The sequence below is a fragment of the Mobula birostris genome, chromosome 4, assembly GCF_030028105.1.
Source record: "Mobula birostris isolate sMobBir1 chromosome 4, sMobBir1.hap1, whole genome shotgun sequence".
Lineage (NCBI taxonomy): Eukaryota > Metazoa > Chordata > Chondrichthyes > Myliobatiformes > Myliobatidae > Mobula > Mobula birostris.
In genome coordinates this window covers 133,217,403-133,234,161 of record NC_092373.1, presented here as the reverse complement: position 1 = coordinate 133,234,161, position 16,759 = coordinate 133,217,403, and the positions used below count along the sequence as shown (strand labels likewise).

Sequence of the window (16,759 nt, the reverse complement as noted above, 5' to 3'; positions counted from 1 at the left end):
ACTCATTTTGAAATTCAGTAACTACTTGTTGAACTTTACTTAATTTTCCGATAGTAGGTGTAGCTGTAGGAACCATTATGGGACCAAGCCGTACAAGTTTCTTGAAGGATATCTGAAAATAAACTTGTTTCAGTCAGGTTCTGAGCCTCTTTTTAATCACCTTTTGTTGCATTGATGACTGTCATGGTGGTGTTTTCTGTTTTGGTAAAGAACATAAATTTTGCATCATTTTTGCTACCAATTTTTACCTTGCAACATTAGGAAGGAACAGTTTATTCCACAATTCTTCCATCTCTACAAATGCTCACGCTTTTTCTCAGAGACCCTTCCCATGCAACTTCTGAAGATGCCACAGCTGTCCTTTTACCTTTACCTTTCCCTTCATCCATAGAACAAACACTTTCAGATAAAGCAAAAATGTATTCTGACTTCCAATTTAGAATATTTCATTTGGTGCTCATAATGTGTAGCATCCTTTGAATGGGTCAAACCAGTTGTAGAATGGATGAGTGTTTTCTTGAATATTTTCATTCACTTTCCAGATAGATGCCCTTCCTACTAACACTCTGACCTCTGGCTTTGGCCTTTTGCTGTTCCAACAAAACCCAATGCAAACTTTAGAACCTGTTCCTGATCTTTTGTTTCATCAGGTTATAACCCTCAAGACGCAACATTGAATTCTGCATTTTCACATAGCCCTCCTTTCCAATGTATGCCAGAGCTTGGCTAGTTTTGATGCAAGGTTATCAACCTTTAATATTAACTCAATTTTCTTTCTCCTCTGCTAAGCCAGACCTCTTGAGTATTTCCAGTATTGTTTCTTTTTGCTTTTGTCTGTCCAGTTTTGTCTCCCTCTAATTGCACAGCTTCTAGGCAGGGTAGTTTCAAAAACCTTCATTTTCATAGATAGACATAGAAATACAGCATGGAAAATGACTTTTGGTTCTTCAACTCTGCAGTGACCACTAAATATGTATTTATACTAATTCCTTTCTTGAACAATGGAATAGCATTAGCTATCCACCAATCCTCTGGCACCTCACCTAAGCCAAAAGACATTTTAAGTACTTTTGCCAGGGCCTCTGCAATATAATCAAATTCAAAGAAAAACATGGATTTCTTTTTAAGGAAAGAAACGAAATTGCTGTCTTCCGTTGTCTCCCAGCCTGAAAAATGACGTGGTTTCAGTGGGTTCTGAGCCAATTTTGGAACTCTGGACTTTATAGATCGAGCTGTAGATATTTAATGAGATGGGTGGTTCAGTGGTATGGGAGGCACTGTGTTCCTTCCATGAGTTATGATGAGCTTCTGTATGCTCTTGGTGCATTGCCTCTGCATTCATCAGGGTTACTCAGTATCATCTACAGCCTATGTGATATTATTTCCTGTTCTGTTTGCTTTCCTGGTATATTTGCCTGAGAACAAGTGCAGCTGATTGATGCAGGGTATCTGGGTTCGAAGGTTAAACTTTGAGTGCTGGCTACATGAAGAGCTGGATATGATGAGGAAAATTATGTCCCATAATCTATGAGCTTTACGTGAGCTTGAAACCTTCAAATGCCCTTGTCCTGAAGATAAATTTTATCACTGATGCTGTCTTTGCTGAGAGATGACTCTCCACATGTGATCCACATTTACCAGTGCTTTGCTGGGAGCTCTGTTATTGAAGTACTATAGTTTGGTGCAGAAATTGGTCGAACCCCTATGTTTACGGAGCTTCAGTTCCATCCACTCATACTTGCGCTTGAATGAATCAAGAATTACCTAACAGTCTGTATTGCAGTGTGCACAGACACAAGTGTTTTCTGTGTACTGCAGCTCCACTATTCATCTTGAGGTGGCTTTGGCTGTAGAATGGAAATAGATTCAGGATTTTCCCATTAGTCCTGTAGACTAGTTGTACTTCAGCAAGAATATTGATACCATAAGAAAGAGTGTAGAATATGTTAAGCCAATGATGTAACCTTGCTTTAAGACCATTCTGCACTGAGATTGGATCTTTTGTGGACTTAGCAATATGGTTTCCATGGCTCCATGAAACAAGTGTAAGGAGAGTGTTTCTTGCTCCCTCCCGGTTGATGGAGTCGGAGGCTTTATTGAGGTTGAATAAAGGCTGTATCTTTGCTTGGCACAGTTTCTTCTTTTTTCTCTTGTAGTTATTTCACTATGAAGGTTATGTCCACTGTGCCTTCAGGTGGTTTGCATCCACACTATTTGGGGAGCAGCCCATTGGTCACTGAGTGGAGACGACTAAGGACTCTGGCAAAAAACTTTGCCTTTGGCAAAATACTCTTCTGTATTTACTGTCCTCTCTTGAAGGTGGTTATGATTATGGTATCCCTGTGGTCCCTGGAAACCTCTCAGGTTGTGGATTTGTGACTAGAGTTCCTCATTGAGTTTTAAAACCTCACAGGGCTACTGTCTGCTTTCAAGACCTTGCTACTTCTTTAAATGGTATCACGTTGATTAGGTGTGGTAGGAAGACTGAATAGCCTTTTGTTGTCTCTCTGTCTATCTCAACCTAACCACAAAACATCAAAGTTGTCCCTCACCACCACCTCTTTGGTCAAGAAAGCTCAGCAGCTTCTCTGCTTCCTGAGAAGATTGAGGCGAGTGGGCTCCCAGCTGCCTATTTATCCAGTTTTTACAGGAGCACCACCAAGAGTCTCCCAACCAGCTGCATCACTGTCTAGTACAGGAATTGCAAGGCATCTGACAGCAAGTCCCTGCAAAGGATTGTGCGGGCTGATGAGGGGATCATTGAGGTCTCTCTTCCACCCATTAGGGATAGTTATCAGGAGCTCTGTGTATGCAGGCCTGTAGCATTGTCAGTGATCCTTCCCATCTGTCCAACAATTTCTTTGACCTCTAGTATCAGGCAGGAGGTACTACTCGCAGAAGGACCAGAACTGTTAAGTTGAGAAACAGCTTCTTCCCCAAGGCCGTAAAACTACTGAACTCCCTGCTGTCACATATGAAGCACCAGTAGCAATACACTGTTTATTTTTTTTTAACTTGTATATGCACCTTATTACTTGTTAATTTATTTGTGATAAACCAGTGTTTTCTGGATTGAAACGTACAATTCCTCAGAGAAAAAACAGATACCTGTTAGGCTGAAGTACAGGAGAAAACCTATGTCCTAAAGAACAGTCACTGATAGTCTAACATGCAGATTTTTTAGCACTGTCAAGTCATCTTGTAGATCAGGCACACAAGAATCAGCTTATTGAAAAGTGAACTTATCAAGGACAGATAGTTTGCCCCATCTAGAAGTAACACAAAGGCACTGTGACCTTGATGTGAGTGCCTTTGACTCTATCCCACAGTGACCCATTCTATCACCAATGACTGAGAGAACTAGTAGGTAGAGACCCTATTGCACGTGTTCAGTAATTTGTTTGAAAAGAGTAATATCAGTGACATCACGCAGTGCTAATTGAATGCCTGTATTTGAAATATGAGAGGGAATGTATACTGTAAGTGGTGGATAAAATAATGGAATCGCTACTAAAGCAAATGAAATGGGTTGAAAGCAAAATATGACACAGAATACTCAGCATGGATTTCTTTAATATGCAATGCCTTGTAGAAGTATTCAGTCCCCAACCTTTTGCTCACATAACAGTATTACAGCCAGGGATTTTGATGAAATTAATTGAGAGTTTTCATTTGTGAATCATGTGTTCCTTTTTTCAAAGTTGAGTCCAAAAAAGAGAAAATTGTAAAGCATGAAAAACTAAGAATTCAGAAACTGAAATGACAGCAGTTGAAAGCTATTTGTTGAACCACCTCTCATATAATTAGAGCCATTATATCGGCACTATTAGAGCCAATAGTCTTTTTGGATAAGTCTCTATTCACTTTGCATAATGTGATGGAGTAAGATTTACCCATCCCTCCTTGCAAAATTGCTTAAGCTGTGCCAGTTTAGTTGGGGAGTGGCAGTGGACAGCAATCTTGAGGTCTTGTCAGAAATGTTCAACCTGGTTAAGGTCAGGACCCTGACTGGGCCACTCAAGGACATCAATTTTCTTCAGTTGAAGTCACTCCATGGTTGCTCTAGCAGTGTGCATTGGGTTATTGTCCCGCTGAAAGATTAACTTCCTCCCCAGTTTAGGCTTTCTGGCAGAGGCTAGCTGGTTTTTATCCAGCATCTCTCTGTATTTGGCAGTGTTTAGCAGCATTCAGCTTCCCATCAACCCTGACAAGATTTCCAGCTCCTGCTACTGAAAAGCATCCCTACAGCATGATGTGACCTCCACCATACTTTACAATTGGATGGTGTTACCTGACTGATGTGCAGTATTATATTTATGCCACAGGTACAGCTAAAGAAATATATCCTTGCTCATAAAGACTTTGCAAAGTGTCACTTAGAAGATACTATAAAGATGTAAAAGAGAGTCTTGTGGTCAGATGAGACTGAAGTGGAACTCTTTGGCCTCAACAATAAGTCGTATGTGTGGTGTCTGATTTCGTGGTAGGAACGTTTCCTTTCATTAGTGGTTACCGTCAGGTGTCTGTTAGCTGATAACTGAGAATAACTGATTGAACTGAAAAACAAATGAAGAAATTTAACAAACCACAAATTAGGAAAAAAAGAAGCTTAAGTTTTAATATTTTAAACATTCCAGTGAGAACAAAATATAGATTTGGAATATATACAAAATCAAGGTTGAAAATGGTGGGGGGGCGGTGTTGTTCATTAGATTTTGAAATGTTTAAGAGAATTGCAATCCATGTCCCTAAATTTGAGAATCTCATTCACATTTTATGTAAAACAGTATAATATGGGATTTAGGCATTTGCAAGCTATTCACACTGTAAAATACCCTTAAATGTTAAACACTTTACTTATTTCCTTTAATTATGGTGCAGAAGGTTAAAAAAAATAACACCCTCCTTAGAGAATATAACAGTGATTTCTGGATTAAACTGCATACTTTGAAGTCCCAAAGTTATTGACAATTTTGTCACTACTATAACCTAGTATTCAGCCCAGTAAACAAAGCAGCAAATTAATCGACCATTGTAAAAAGAAGCAAACACCAAGGTTGATGTAAGGATGAAACTGAAACAAGAAATTGTACTTGCTGTGTTATGCACTATTCTTGTCATCATTTTGCAAAAACAATTTAGAAACACATTTCAAGTTGAAACAGGTAGTGTTTTTAGTTGAGAGACAAGAGGCTGGGGAAGTAAAATAATGAATGAAGAAGGAACCTTTAATTTCCAGGATAAATACTTGGAACTGTGTTACAGGAAGTGACAGATATTTGGTGTAGATGCATTTAAGGGAAACTGGATTAGCATATGAGGGGGGAAGGGAAAGGGGATGATAGAGCCAGGATAAGGAAATAAGGAATACCTAAATGAACATAAGCATCTGCATGAACTGATTGAGCTAAATGGCCGTTCTAGTGCTGTATAATATGGCATAACTAGGATTCTGTTCTCTTAGATTGAGAAGCTTAGGCAATCAAATGATAGTTTAAATTGAATTTTCTAAGTAGAGTAATCCAGGCGATAACACAAAATTAAGGGCATGGCAGTTCTGAAGAGAAATATGAAGCTTTGTTTTCACAATATTGATGAAACTATAGGATGCTCATTCTGAATACCTGAAAGGAAAAAAATGTTCTGAGCAGCAGGCAAAAAGCAGGTGAATGGAATTCATTGCATAGCTTTTCCTGGAAAATGAATTTTGTTTAGAAGAATGAACAGACTATTGGGCCTGTCAAAGCTACTTAAACAATTCAACCAGTGAAGCTGATGATAATCAACTCTATGAATACTAACCATGGCAATAAATGCCATTTGGTGGGACAATACACTACGTAATTGTGAAGGACGTTCAAAATATTTGAATAGCTATTTGAACAATAACATTGCAAAACTAAAAAGTGCCTTGAAAGAATTTGTGCTAATGCATTGCATGACAAATTATTTATAATCCTGGTAGTTTTACACTACTTTGTGAAAATAATTTGACAGTATAAGTTAATTTCTAATTCTACATTCCCTGGACACTTTGTTTGTTACCTCTTGTACCTATTAAAGTTGCCACTGAGTGAATGCTCATGGTCACTGTTGCTATAGCCTAACCACTTCAAAGTTTGACCTGTTGTGTGTGTAGAGATGCTCTTTTGCACATCACTGTTGTAACACGTGGTTACTTGAGTTACTACCACCTTCCTGTCAGCTTGAACCAACCTGGCCATTGTCCTCTGACCTCTCACGTTAACAATGTGTTTTTGTCCACTGAACTCCCTCTCTCTGATGCTTTTTTGTTTTTCATAATATTCTGTTTTATTTTATCCAGCAGCTGTGATAATTTGGTTTTGAATGCTTTAATTTTGCTTTTATGTGAAAGGGTCATAAGGCTGTTATCTTTTTAAGTAATGTAGCTTGTAATAAGTTTCAGTGGTTGAAAACGTTTGCAACTCATTTCTGTTTCACTCAAGAACCTTTTAAAGTTAAAAGTTTTCAATAACGTTGTTTCTAGTTTAAGAATGTAGTATTTTTAATGAGTGCTAAATTTTGCTGTATTGTTAAAAGTTTGCTCATATTGTATCAATTTTTATGTTAAGGATTTATGTTCTTTTGTCTTTGAAACAGGAAAATAATTTGTGCAGAATAAAATAATCTGGATGTATTTCCTTATCCCCTATGAAAATCTTACCTTTGCGTGTTGTAAGATGGAAAATGTTCATGGAATGTTGCTCATTTATTTTACAGTACATGCTTGGAGTATTGAATAAAAGTATATTTTTATTTTTTGAATTTTTTCTTAGTTGCATTTTTCCTTCATAGGCTCCTGTGTCATACTATGAAAGATCACCTGGTGAGGGTTGCAAATGAGGCTGAGTTTATCCTGAGCAGACAGCGGGCAGAAGATATACATAGGCATGCTGAGTTTGAGGTAAGCTGAGTTTCGCTGGAATGGAAAACTAATAAAACTGCAGGTGCTGGAACCTGAAACAAAGACGGAAATGCTGGATTACCTGAGGCAATCAAACAGCATCTATGGAAAGAGAAACCAGTCAACATTTTAGATTAAAGTGCCTTAACAGACCATTTGCTTTGCAAAGTGAAATGTTGTGCTGTTATGTTTGTTGTGCTTTAAAGAAATTAGAGACAATATGAGGTGATGTCCTTTGATTTTTAAAAAAAACCTAAGTTGATATACTTTGAATATTTCCTTGCTAAATTTTTTCAAATTGGTGTTCTAAAGTGTAGTGAAATTATAGGTTAAAACATGAGGAAAAGTATAACTTTGGAGATGTATGCTAAGGTGCAATATTTTGCTTATTGCTAAGAAATTTCTACTTCCAATTTACAGTGCATACAGTCATTCTTCATTAAGGTAAGTTTGATAGGCATCCCATAGACATGATGAAGCCTTTGATGGGGCTTCATGAAGGGAAGCTACAAACTTTAAAGTTGCTGGTGAACGCAGCAGGCCAGGCAGCATCTCTAGGAAGAGGTACAGTCGATGTTTCAGGCCGAGACCCTTTGTCAGACGAAGGGTCTCGGCCTAAAACGTCGACTGTACCTCTTCCTAGAGATGCTGCCTGGCCTGCTACGTTCACCAGCAACTTTGATGTGTGTTGCTTGAATTTCCAGCATCTGCAGAATTCCTGTTGTAAGCTACAAACTTTGTTTTCATCTGTAACAGAAGTCAGTCAGTGGGTGCCGTCCCGAATCCGGGGTTGGTGGCTATGCTCCTCCATCCTCTTCGATCTTGACATCATAACAGAAGTGTGCAACCAAGTATATGACTTGTGGAACAATTGAACTGTTGCTAATCAAACATATGCTTTCAGAGAAATCCAACATGTATGGGCTATGAATGTTTTAATTAATGTTACATTTGTCCCCTTAATTTCTTGATTCATTCTTTAACTATTTTTTTGCCAAGGATGGATGTGGGGTAAAGAATACATGTATTTACCTGTCTCTGTATGTAGTCAGAAGTCTTCTGCTTAAAGTAACATGTATGTTACTGCACTGATACATTTTCTCGGTCTAAAGTGTGTTTGATCCACATTTTTATGCTCATAGTCTTAAGATTTTATAGTTCTGTGTCTGCTGATGCACAGTGTCTGCTCGTTTTGTGTAGAGTTGATGGATCTAAATTGAATCCTAAGTGAATTATCTCCCATAGATAAAGTGTCAGCTGTAATGTCTAATGAGTAACCAATGCTGTAACAAGTCTTTACAACTTTGGAAGGCAATCTGTGGATATAGTAGATCATGAGTATCAGGATTGGGGAAACCTTGTATGGTCAAGCTATAGCTACTGTATATTTTGAGGCAATGATCCATTGTTTTGGAGTCCTGTTAAAAACATTTTTTCAGGACTCCTGGCCGAGGAAATCACTTGGTTCTTCTGAAGTACCATAGGTAAGTTTAACAGGGATAGCAAGTTTCATCCTTGGCACTTGTTTTGAGAGCCAGCAGTTAATTTTTGCCAAGGTTCCTTCACAACAACTTCTCATTGTTATTCACACAGATGACACCTAATACCTCAGATGGTTCAATTAGCATCACTTGATATATTCTGTGTGACCACAGGATAGATCCTATCAGTAATGGCAACATGGTGGAATGTGGTTGGGAGAGAGCAACCTTTAGAATCCTCAGATTGTTTCTGGACCCATTGAAGTCTCATGGCATCAGGCCATTTTAGGCAGGGAAATCTACTTGACATCACTTTTTTGGGGAGGATTTCAATGTCCTTATCACCACGATGCTCAGGGCACCAAATAGAACTATCAGTTGGTATTCTCCGATATTTTTCTTTGACAAAGGCAAAAGACATTGTTATGGTAAGATAAGCTAGTTGCAAATTCCCTACAAATTGTATTAACAGAATGAAGACAGGAGAGTTGAATGAAGATTGTAGAAAGAGGTAGACACAAATGGAGAAGTAGAAGTGAGATGTAAGAAAAGTGGGCTTCTGTAATTATATCAAGGGGGAAAAAAGAAAAAGTCTCAAATATATCAGTGAGGGAACAGATGAGTAACATGGAACTTACAGCATTTGTGGAAGACACCTGTGAAGAAAGATACAGACAGTGGAAAATGTTGAGATGTTCATGAGAAAGTGTTAAGCAAAAAGTTCAAATGCACAATGCATGCATGTGATTGGGAGAGAGCTGTTACTGTGCACATGTCTGCAATTTATTATCCACCTACATATAACAAATTGTGAGATTTGTCCTAGAGTGAGTTTTTAAGCATAATTTTTTTCCTGACAAGCTTGAACTTTTTTCCAACTGTATTGTATTCACGGCATTTATCTCTCAGTAGCTTGAAATATAAGGGGAATTTTCTGTTCTCCATCTAAGGAAAAGTAATGCTAGCTATATTTGTTGCAGTAATTGGCACCTAACATCCAAAGATGGCATCATTCAGTATGGGGTAACTCTACCATGAAGTTGGAAAGCTAATGTCTGTGTAATTTGTGAGGCTCCAGCCAAATCTCCTGGGAGCATAAAGTCAGGAACCAGGAATCTAACCGGAGTGAAAACCAGCTAGATACTGTTTTAATGTTTTCATGATAGTAACTGCACTAATTTTTTTTATTGGGTGAGGAAAGTAAGTGACTGCAGAGTCCGAAAGCAATGGCTTCATATCTGTATATTTCAAAATGATGAAAAGTGTGATTTAAAAACTATTTAACATCTCCCTCACTTATATCACATGTCCCGCTTGGTGCCGGATTCCAGAGCGAAGGTTCCCGAGTTCGAATCCAAGCCGGGTTGAGCGTCAAGCTAGCAACTCGGCCTCGTAAAAACAAGAATAGCTTGCTACGGAAACACTGTCATGATGGTGCCCCAATAACTCCACTGCCGAGTTAAGGGCTATTCTTCTTCTTCTTCTTCGTCTCTCATATCACCATGATATTCTGAATACACTGCCGTAAACAAAAATACCATTACAATATTTCATCTTTGTTATTTTGGTTGGGTTTCCATTGTTTGTAGATTAATACATTATAATCAAGTATTAGGTTTTTTTTGCTATAATGCAGTCTATTTCTTCTTGAATTTACCCAATTCGCATGAGAGTTGCCTCTCATGGGATCTCTTAAGGACTGGATGACAGAATCATAAAATTATACTTCCAAGTTCAGATTCTAGATTGTTTAGGTATTCTCACATTACCCACATTCGTTAGGTAGGATAAACTCCCAATTAAGATCATATTTTAGTTTGCATATGGCTATATCTTTGTGACATTGTGAACTGCAGCAACATTTTCTTATTTTCCAATACAATTCAAATTTGTAGCTGTTTCAAATTCTGATTAAAGATCACTAACTTTGTACCTGATTCCCTCTTCTGAGAAGCTGCCTAATCTGTTGAGTATTATCAGCATTCACCATCTCATTTCAGTTGTTACGTAAGCTGACATAATTACCTAACTGGTACATTGCAAACTCCCACAAAATCGTTCCTGGAACGATTAACCTAGTCAGCAATTTTATGGTACCTGTCATTTTGATACTATTGGATATTTGTTTCTTCGAAATAAAGACAAGAAAAAAAAACACAACTTGTGTATTACCATTTAACTAGTAAAATGTCTAAAAGTAAGTTATGAAATGTTAAAATTCAGTACCTGTAGAGCAAAAAATGAAGGGGTTGCTAAATTAGCTGCTCAAGATTTGAGAGCTTACAAGAGTTAAAGCTGGGGATAAATGTTGAAGAAGCATGAAAGTGAAACAGAAAAAAAAATACTTGAGAGAAGTAAAGGAGGGCTAAAAAACAGCATGATATTGGTCTAGGAGACAAGGTGAATGATAATCCCAAAAGGGCTTCTACAGATAGATCAAGAGCAATTGGACAGAAAGGGGCAAAATTAGTGATCTGGAACATCAGTGTGGTCATCTATGTGTGGAGCTGAAAGAGGTCATGAAACTCTGAAATTGATTTTTTCCATCTGAATTTACTCAGATGAGTAATTCAACCCAGATAGGTGTGAGGTGGTTCATTTTGGTAGGTCAAATATGATGGCAGAATATAGTATTAATGGTAAGACTCTTGGCAGTGTGGAGGATCAGAGGGATCTTGGGGTCCGAGTCCATAGGACACTCAAAGCGCTGCGCAGGTTGACTCTGTGGTTAAGAAGGCCTACGGTGCATTGGAACTTCATCAACTGTGGGATTGAGTGTAAGAACCAAGAGGTAATGTTACAGCTGCATAGGGCCCTGGTCAGACCCCACTTGGAGTACTGTGCTCAGTTCTGGTCGCCTCACTATAGGAAGGATGTAGAAACTATAGAAAGGGTGCAGAGGAGATTTACAAGGATATTGCCTGGATTGGGGAGCATGCCTTATGAGAATAGGTTGAGTGAACTCGGCCTTTTCTCCTTGGAGCGACGGAGGATGAGAGGTGACCTGATAGAGGTGTATAAGATGATGAGAGGTATTGATTGTGTGGGTAGTCAGAGGCTTTTTCCCAGGGCTGAAATGGGTAACAGGAGAGGGCACAGTTTTAAGGTGCTTGGAAGTAGGTACAGAGGAGATGTCAGGGGTAAGTTTTTTTACGCAGGGAGTGGTGAGTGTGTGGAATGGGCTGCCGGATGATGGTGGAGGCAGATACGATAGGGTCTTTTAAGAGATTCCTGGATAGGTATATGGAGCGTAGAAAAACAGAGGGCTATGGGTAACCCTAGGTAATTTCTAAAACAAGTACATGTTTGGCACAGCATTGTGCGACGAAGGGCTTGTATTGTGCTGTAGGTTTTCTGTGTTCTACTCAGTAGATGGACACTACTGAGTAGAACAGAGCAAAACAGCAGTGAGGTTGTGGACTGTATATGATTACAGAGAAGGATGTCTGCTGTCTTGAGGCAAATTAGTGTGGATAAATCCAAAGGGGCTAACAAGGTGTTAACTCCGACCTTGCGGAGACTTGTGAAGAAATTACAGGAGGCCTAATGGAGCTATTTAAAATGCCTTTAGCCATGCGCTGGAGGATTGGAGGATGCCTAATGTTGCTCTAAGAATAAGCCAAGATCCCTTCTCCAATCAGTCTTAACTTTATTAAATACGTCTGGACGTATTTTGGTAATTATATTATAAATAATTGCTATTACACCTTCTGAAAAGGATTGAAATCTAAAATTTTTTCCAAAATATCCATTGAATATAAATTCGGGAAGGTAGGAGAAACAGTATTTAAAAAGTTTCTAATCTGTAAATATCTTAAAAAAAAAATAGGATCTAGGCAAGTTATATTTATTAGATAATTGTTCAAAAGACATGAAACAATTATCCATAAATAGATCAGAAAATTGTACTGTACCTTTAGTTTTCCAGGCCAGATATGCTTGATCCATAGTAGAGGGTTGAAAGAAAAAATTAGATATTATAGGACTTGCTAAAATGAATTGATTCAACCCAAAAAATTTTCAAAATCAAAACCATGTACGTAAAGTATATTTAACTACTGGGTTATCCATTCATTTATACAATTTAGAAAGAGTAAAGCGAAGCGAAGTCCCTAAAATAGAACCCAGTGAAAACCCTTGTAAAGAATTGCATTCAAGATTAACCCAATGTGGACTTGAAGTTACGTCCAAGTCCCATAACCAAAATTTTAAATATCAAATATTAATTGCCCAGTAGTAAAATCTAAAATTCGGCAAAGCTAAACCCCCCTCCTTTTTAGATTTCTGTAAATGTTTTTTACCTAACCTAGGATTTTTGTTCTGCCATATGTATGAAGAAACTTTGGAATCAACATTATCAAAAAAGGATTTTGGAATAAAAATTGGCATCGCTTGAAATAAATATAAAAATTTAGGCAAAATGATCATCATAATAGCATTGATCTGTCCAATCAATGACATAGACATTATGTGCTAAACATGCATTGAAACAGTTTAAAGTAGTGCACAGGGCTCATATGTCCAAGGATAAATTAGCTCGTTATTATTCTCATATAAATCCTATGTGTGATAGATGCCACTTTGAGATAGCTTCTTTAACTCATATGTTTTGGTCATGTCCTTTTTTGAAAAAATATTGGAAAGATATTTTTGATATTATTTCAACTGTTCTGAATATTGATTTACACCCTCACCCGGTTACTGCAATTTTTGGGTTACCAGTGATAGAATCAAGTCATTTCACCTCTTCAGCTTGTCGGATGATTGCATTTCTTATATTAATGGCTGGAAGATCCATTTTGCTGAATTGGAAAGAGATTAATCCTTCCACCACATTTCATTGGTTCTCTCAAACTATGTTGTGTTTAAACTTAGAAAAATTAGAAGTGTTATTTTTAATCCCTCTATTAAATTCGAAAAGATTTGGAGGCCATTTATTCAACATTTCCATAGGATGTAATTTGACCTTTCCAAACTTATTCTATTCCTTTTTAATAAATGTTGAGAGGAGCGGAGTCGACGACACTAATGGTTTCTTTTTCTTTGATGTTATATAATAGCCCATGTCTGTTTTTTCTCTTAGTCTAGTAGATTAACACTGTTTAGGTAAGTTTTTCTTTTGGGATATATTTTTTTTTTCCTTTTTCATGATTTTTTTCCTATTTTTTTTGTTTATTACATTTGCATCTTGTGTGATTGGGAGGGTTACTACCCATGTGTTAAATGAGTTTATATTTAACTATGTTAATCATAACAATGTAATCCCAACAACTTTGTATCAATGTTATGGTATGTTTATCATTATGAAACTAATAAAAAGATTGAAAAAGAAAAGAATAAGACAAGAAATTACAGACTGGTGAGCCTGAAATCGGTAGAGGGTAAGTTTTTGGAAAGTGTTGTAAGGAACTTGATATATAAATATTTGAATAGACAGGGAATGATTAGTTCAAAGTAAATTTATTATTAAAGTACATATACGTCACTATGTACAACTCTGATATTTGTTTTCTTACATGCATACACAGTAGATTCAAGAAACATAATAGAATCAATGAAAGACTACATCCAACGGGGTGGACAAACAACCAATGTGCAAAAGACAACAAACTGTGCAAGTACAAAAGAAAATAATAATAATAAATAATTAAGTGATAAATATCGAGAACATGAGATGAAGGGTCTTTGAAAATGAGTCCATAGGTTGTGGGAACAGTTTAGTGATGGGGTGAGTGAGGGACAGTAATTGTTTCTGAACCTGGTGGTGTGGGTCCTGAGGCTCCTGTATCTTTTCTTGATGGCAGCAGTGAGAAAAGAAAATGGCCTGGGCAATGGAGGTCCTTGATGGTGGATGCTGCTTTCCTGCGACAGCGCTCTATGTAGATGCACTTAGTGGTGGAGAGGATATACCCCTTCAAGATCATTGGTGTTTCCATACCAGACTGTGATGCGAATAGTCAATATACTCCCCACCATACATCTATAGAAGTTCATGAATCAAAGTTTTAGATGTCATGCCAAATCTTCACAAATTTCTATGGAAGTAGAGGTGCTGCTGTGGCTTTGCTTTCTTCGTAATGGCATTTGTGAGCTGGGCCCAGCACAGATCCTTTGAAATGGGTAATGCTGAGGAATTTAAAGTTGATGATCCTCGCCACCTCTGAGCCCCTCTTTGAGTGAGAGGTTGTTGTTGTGGCACCACTCAGTCATATTTCACTCCTCCTTCTATATGCTGATTTGGCAGCACCTTTGATTTGGCCTACGACAGTGGTGTCATTCGTATTGGAGCTATGTGTAGCCTCACAGTCATAAATATAAAGCAAGTAGAGAAGGGACTAAGTACACAGCCTTGAGCTGCACCTGTACTGATAGAAATTGTCAACGATGGATAGTCAATATGGACTTCTGCTTGGTAGGTCATGTCTAATCAATCTTGAAGTTTTTCCAAGGAAGTTACTTGGAAGGATGAAGGAAGTGCATTGAATTTTGTCTGCATGGACTGTAGCAGGACCTTTAACAAGGTCCCACATGGACGGTTGGTCAAAAAAGTTCAATCACTTGCCATTGGATATGAGGTACTAAAATGGATTCAACATTAACTTTGCAGGAGAACCCAGAGAGTGGTAGTAGATGGTTGCCTCTTTGACTAGACGCCTGTGAATAGTGGTGTGCCACAGGGATTAATGTTGGGTCTGTTATTGTTTGTCATCTTTATCAATGACCTGAATGATAATGTGCTAAACTGAATCAGCAAATTTGCGCATGTCACCAAGATTGGGAGCATAATGGGCAGCAAGGAGGTTTATTAAAGCTTGCAGTGGTGTTTGGACCAACTAGAAAAATGCCAGATGGCAAATTAAATGGCAATTTAATGCAGACGAGTGTGAGGTGTTGCGCTTTGGTAGGACTTACACAATGAACAACAGGGCACTGAGGAGTGTGGTAGAACAGATCCATAATTCCTTCAAAGTGATGCCACAGAAAGATAGGATTGTAAAGCGAGCTTTTGGCACAATGGCCTTCATACAATAGATCAGAGTTCATAAATCAGGAGTTGGGATGTTATGTGGAAGTTGCATAAGACATTCATGAAGCCTTATTTGGAGTATTGTATGCAGTTCTGGTCACTTGTCTGCAAAAAAAGATATTAATAAGATTGAAAGCTTGCAGAGAAAATGTACAAGATGTTGCCGGGACTTGAGGATATGAGTTATAGGAGAATGAGGAGAGATTTGATAGATGTATACAAATTGCTGTTGTGTATAGATTGTGTACATGCAAGCGGTTGGGTGACACTAGAACAAGAGTTCATAGATTGAAGGTGAAGTGTGAAGTGTTTAAGGAGTGACTTCTTCAGACATAGGGTGGTGAGAGTGTGGAATGGTTTACCAGTGGAAGTGATATATATCAGTTCAATTTCAACATTTAAGAGAAGTTTAGATAAATACATAGATGGAAGGGTATGGAGGGCCGTATCCATGTGCAGGTCAATGAGTCTAGGCAGAATAATAGTTTGGCATGGACAAGATGGAACAAAGGGCCTTTTTTGTGCTGAAGTGCTCTATGAATGTCTCTGATTTTGGGATGACGTTGGTGTGAACGTCGGACTATAAATATCATTGCAAAGAATAGAAGGTAGGAAGTAAGGAATAAGTTTGGATTGTTTGTACAGCAAAAGAGAGTCTGAGAGTTAGAGCTTTCCTGGGATCAGAAAGTTTGGAAATGAGCATCTTGGGCAAGGTGCAGAAGATTTCAGGCCTCGATAAATGTTGAAATCCAAAAAAATAGATTACCCAACAGGCATGGTAGAAATACAATCTTGTGAACAAGGTTAGTTTAACCAGGTAGTTTCTAGAGGAAAAGTAAGATAAAAATGAGAATGAGGAGAAATGAGTAATATTTTCCAAAACAAATGAAAAATGTTTAATTTGAAGAAACCTCCGGATAATCCTGCCTAATATCTTTTAGTAGTCATCCACATTCTCCGCAATTCACCTAATGTAATGGTTTCTCGAACATGCTGTTTTTGCAGAGAAAAGTTTGGATGATTTTTCTCTGATCACCATCATCACCGCGCTCCTATAACCCACAGCCACCTAACCACACAAGTGAGTTGAAACCAGTTCAAATGGTCACTGATATTTTTGTGCAATGCCTGCCTTATTTTAAAATGAAAAGATTATATGTACCCCAGTCAGAAATGGGTCCAGTTTTTGCTGGAAGGCATTCTGCAAATAACTATCCAATATGCAAGCTGCCTACACTTTAGGACTGTCATTCACTGGGAATAATGCCCTTCACCTAACATGAAGAAAAACAATCATTTAAAATTATAACATGGTGACCCTAGTTC

At 37.9% G+C, this 16,759-nt stretch overlaps 1 protein-coding gene across 2 annotated transcripts in view; it reads left to right on the top strand.

Annotated features, from left to right (window-relative positions):
* lrba (LPS-responsive vesicle trafficking, beach and anchor containing) overlaps positions 1-16,759 on the top strand; it is an 803,145-nt gene that overhangs the window by 260,953 nt on the left and 525,433 nt on the right. For both annotated transcript variants that reach the window (XM_072256051.1, XM_072256050.1), the window contains exon 35: positions 6,817-6,925. In XM_072256051.1, coding sequence (XP_072112152.1) covers positions 6,817-6,925 — 109 coding nt within the window. The remainder of the gene's footprint in view (positions 1-6,816; positions 6,926-16,759) is intronic.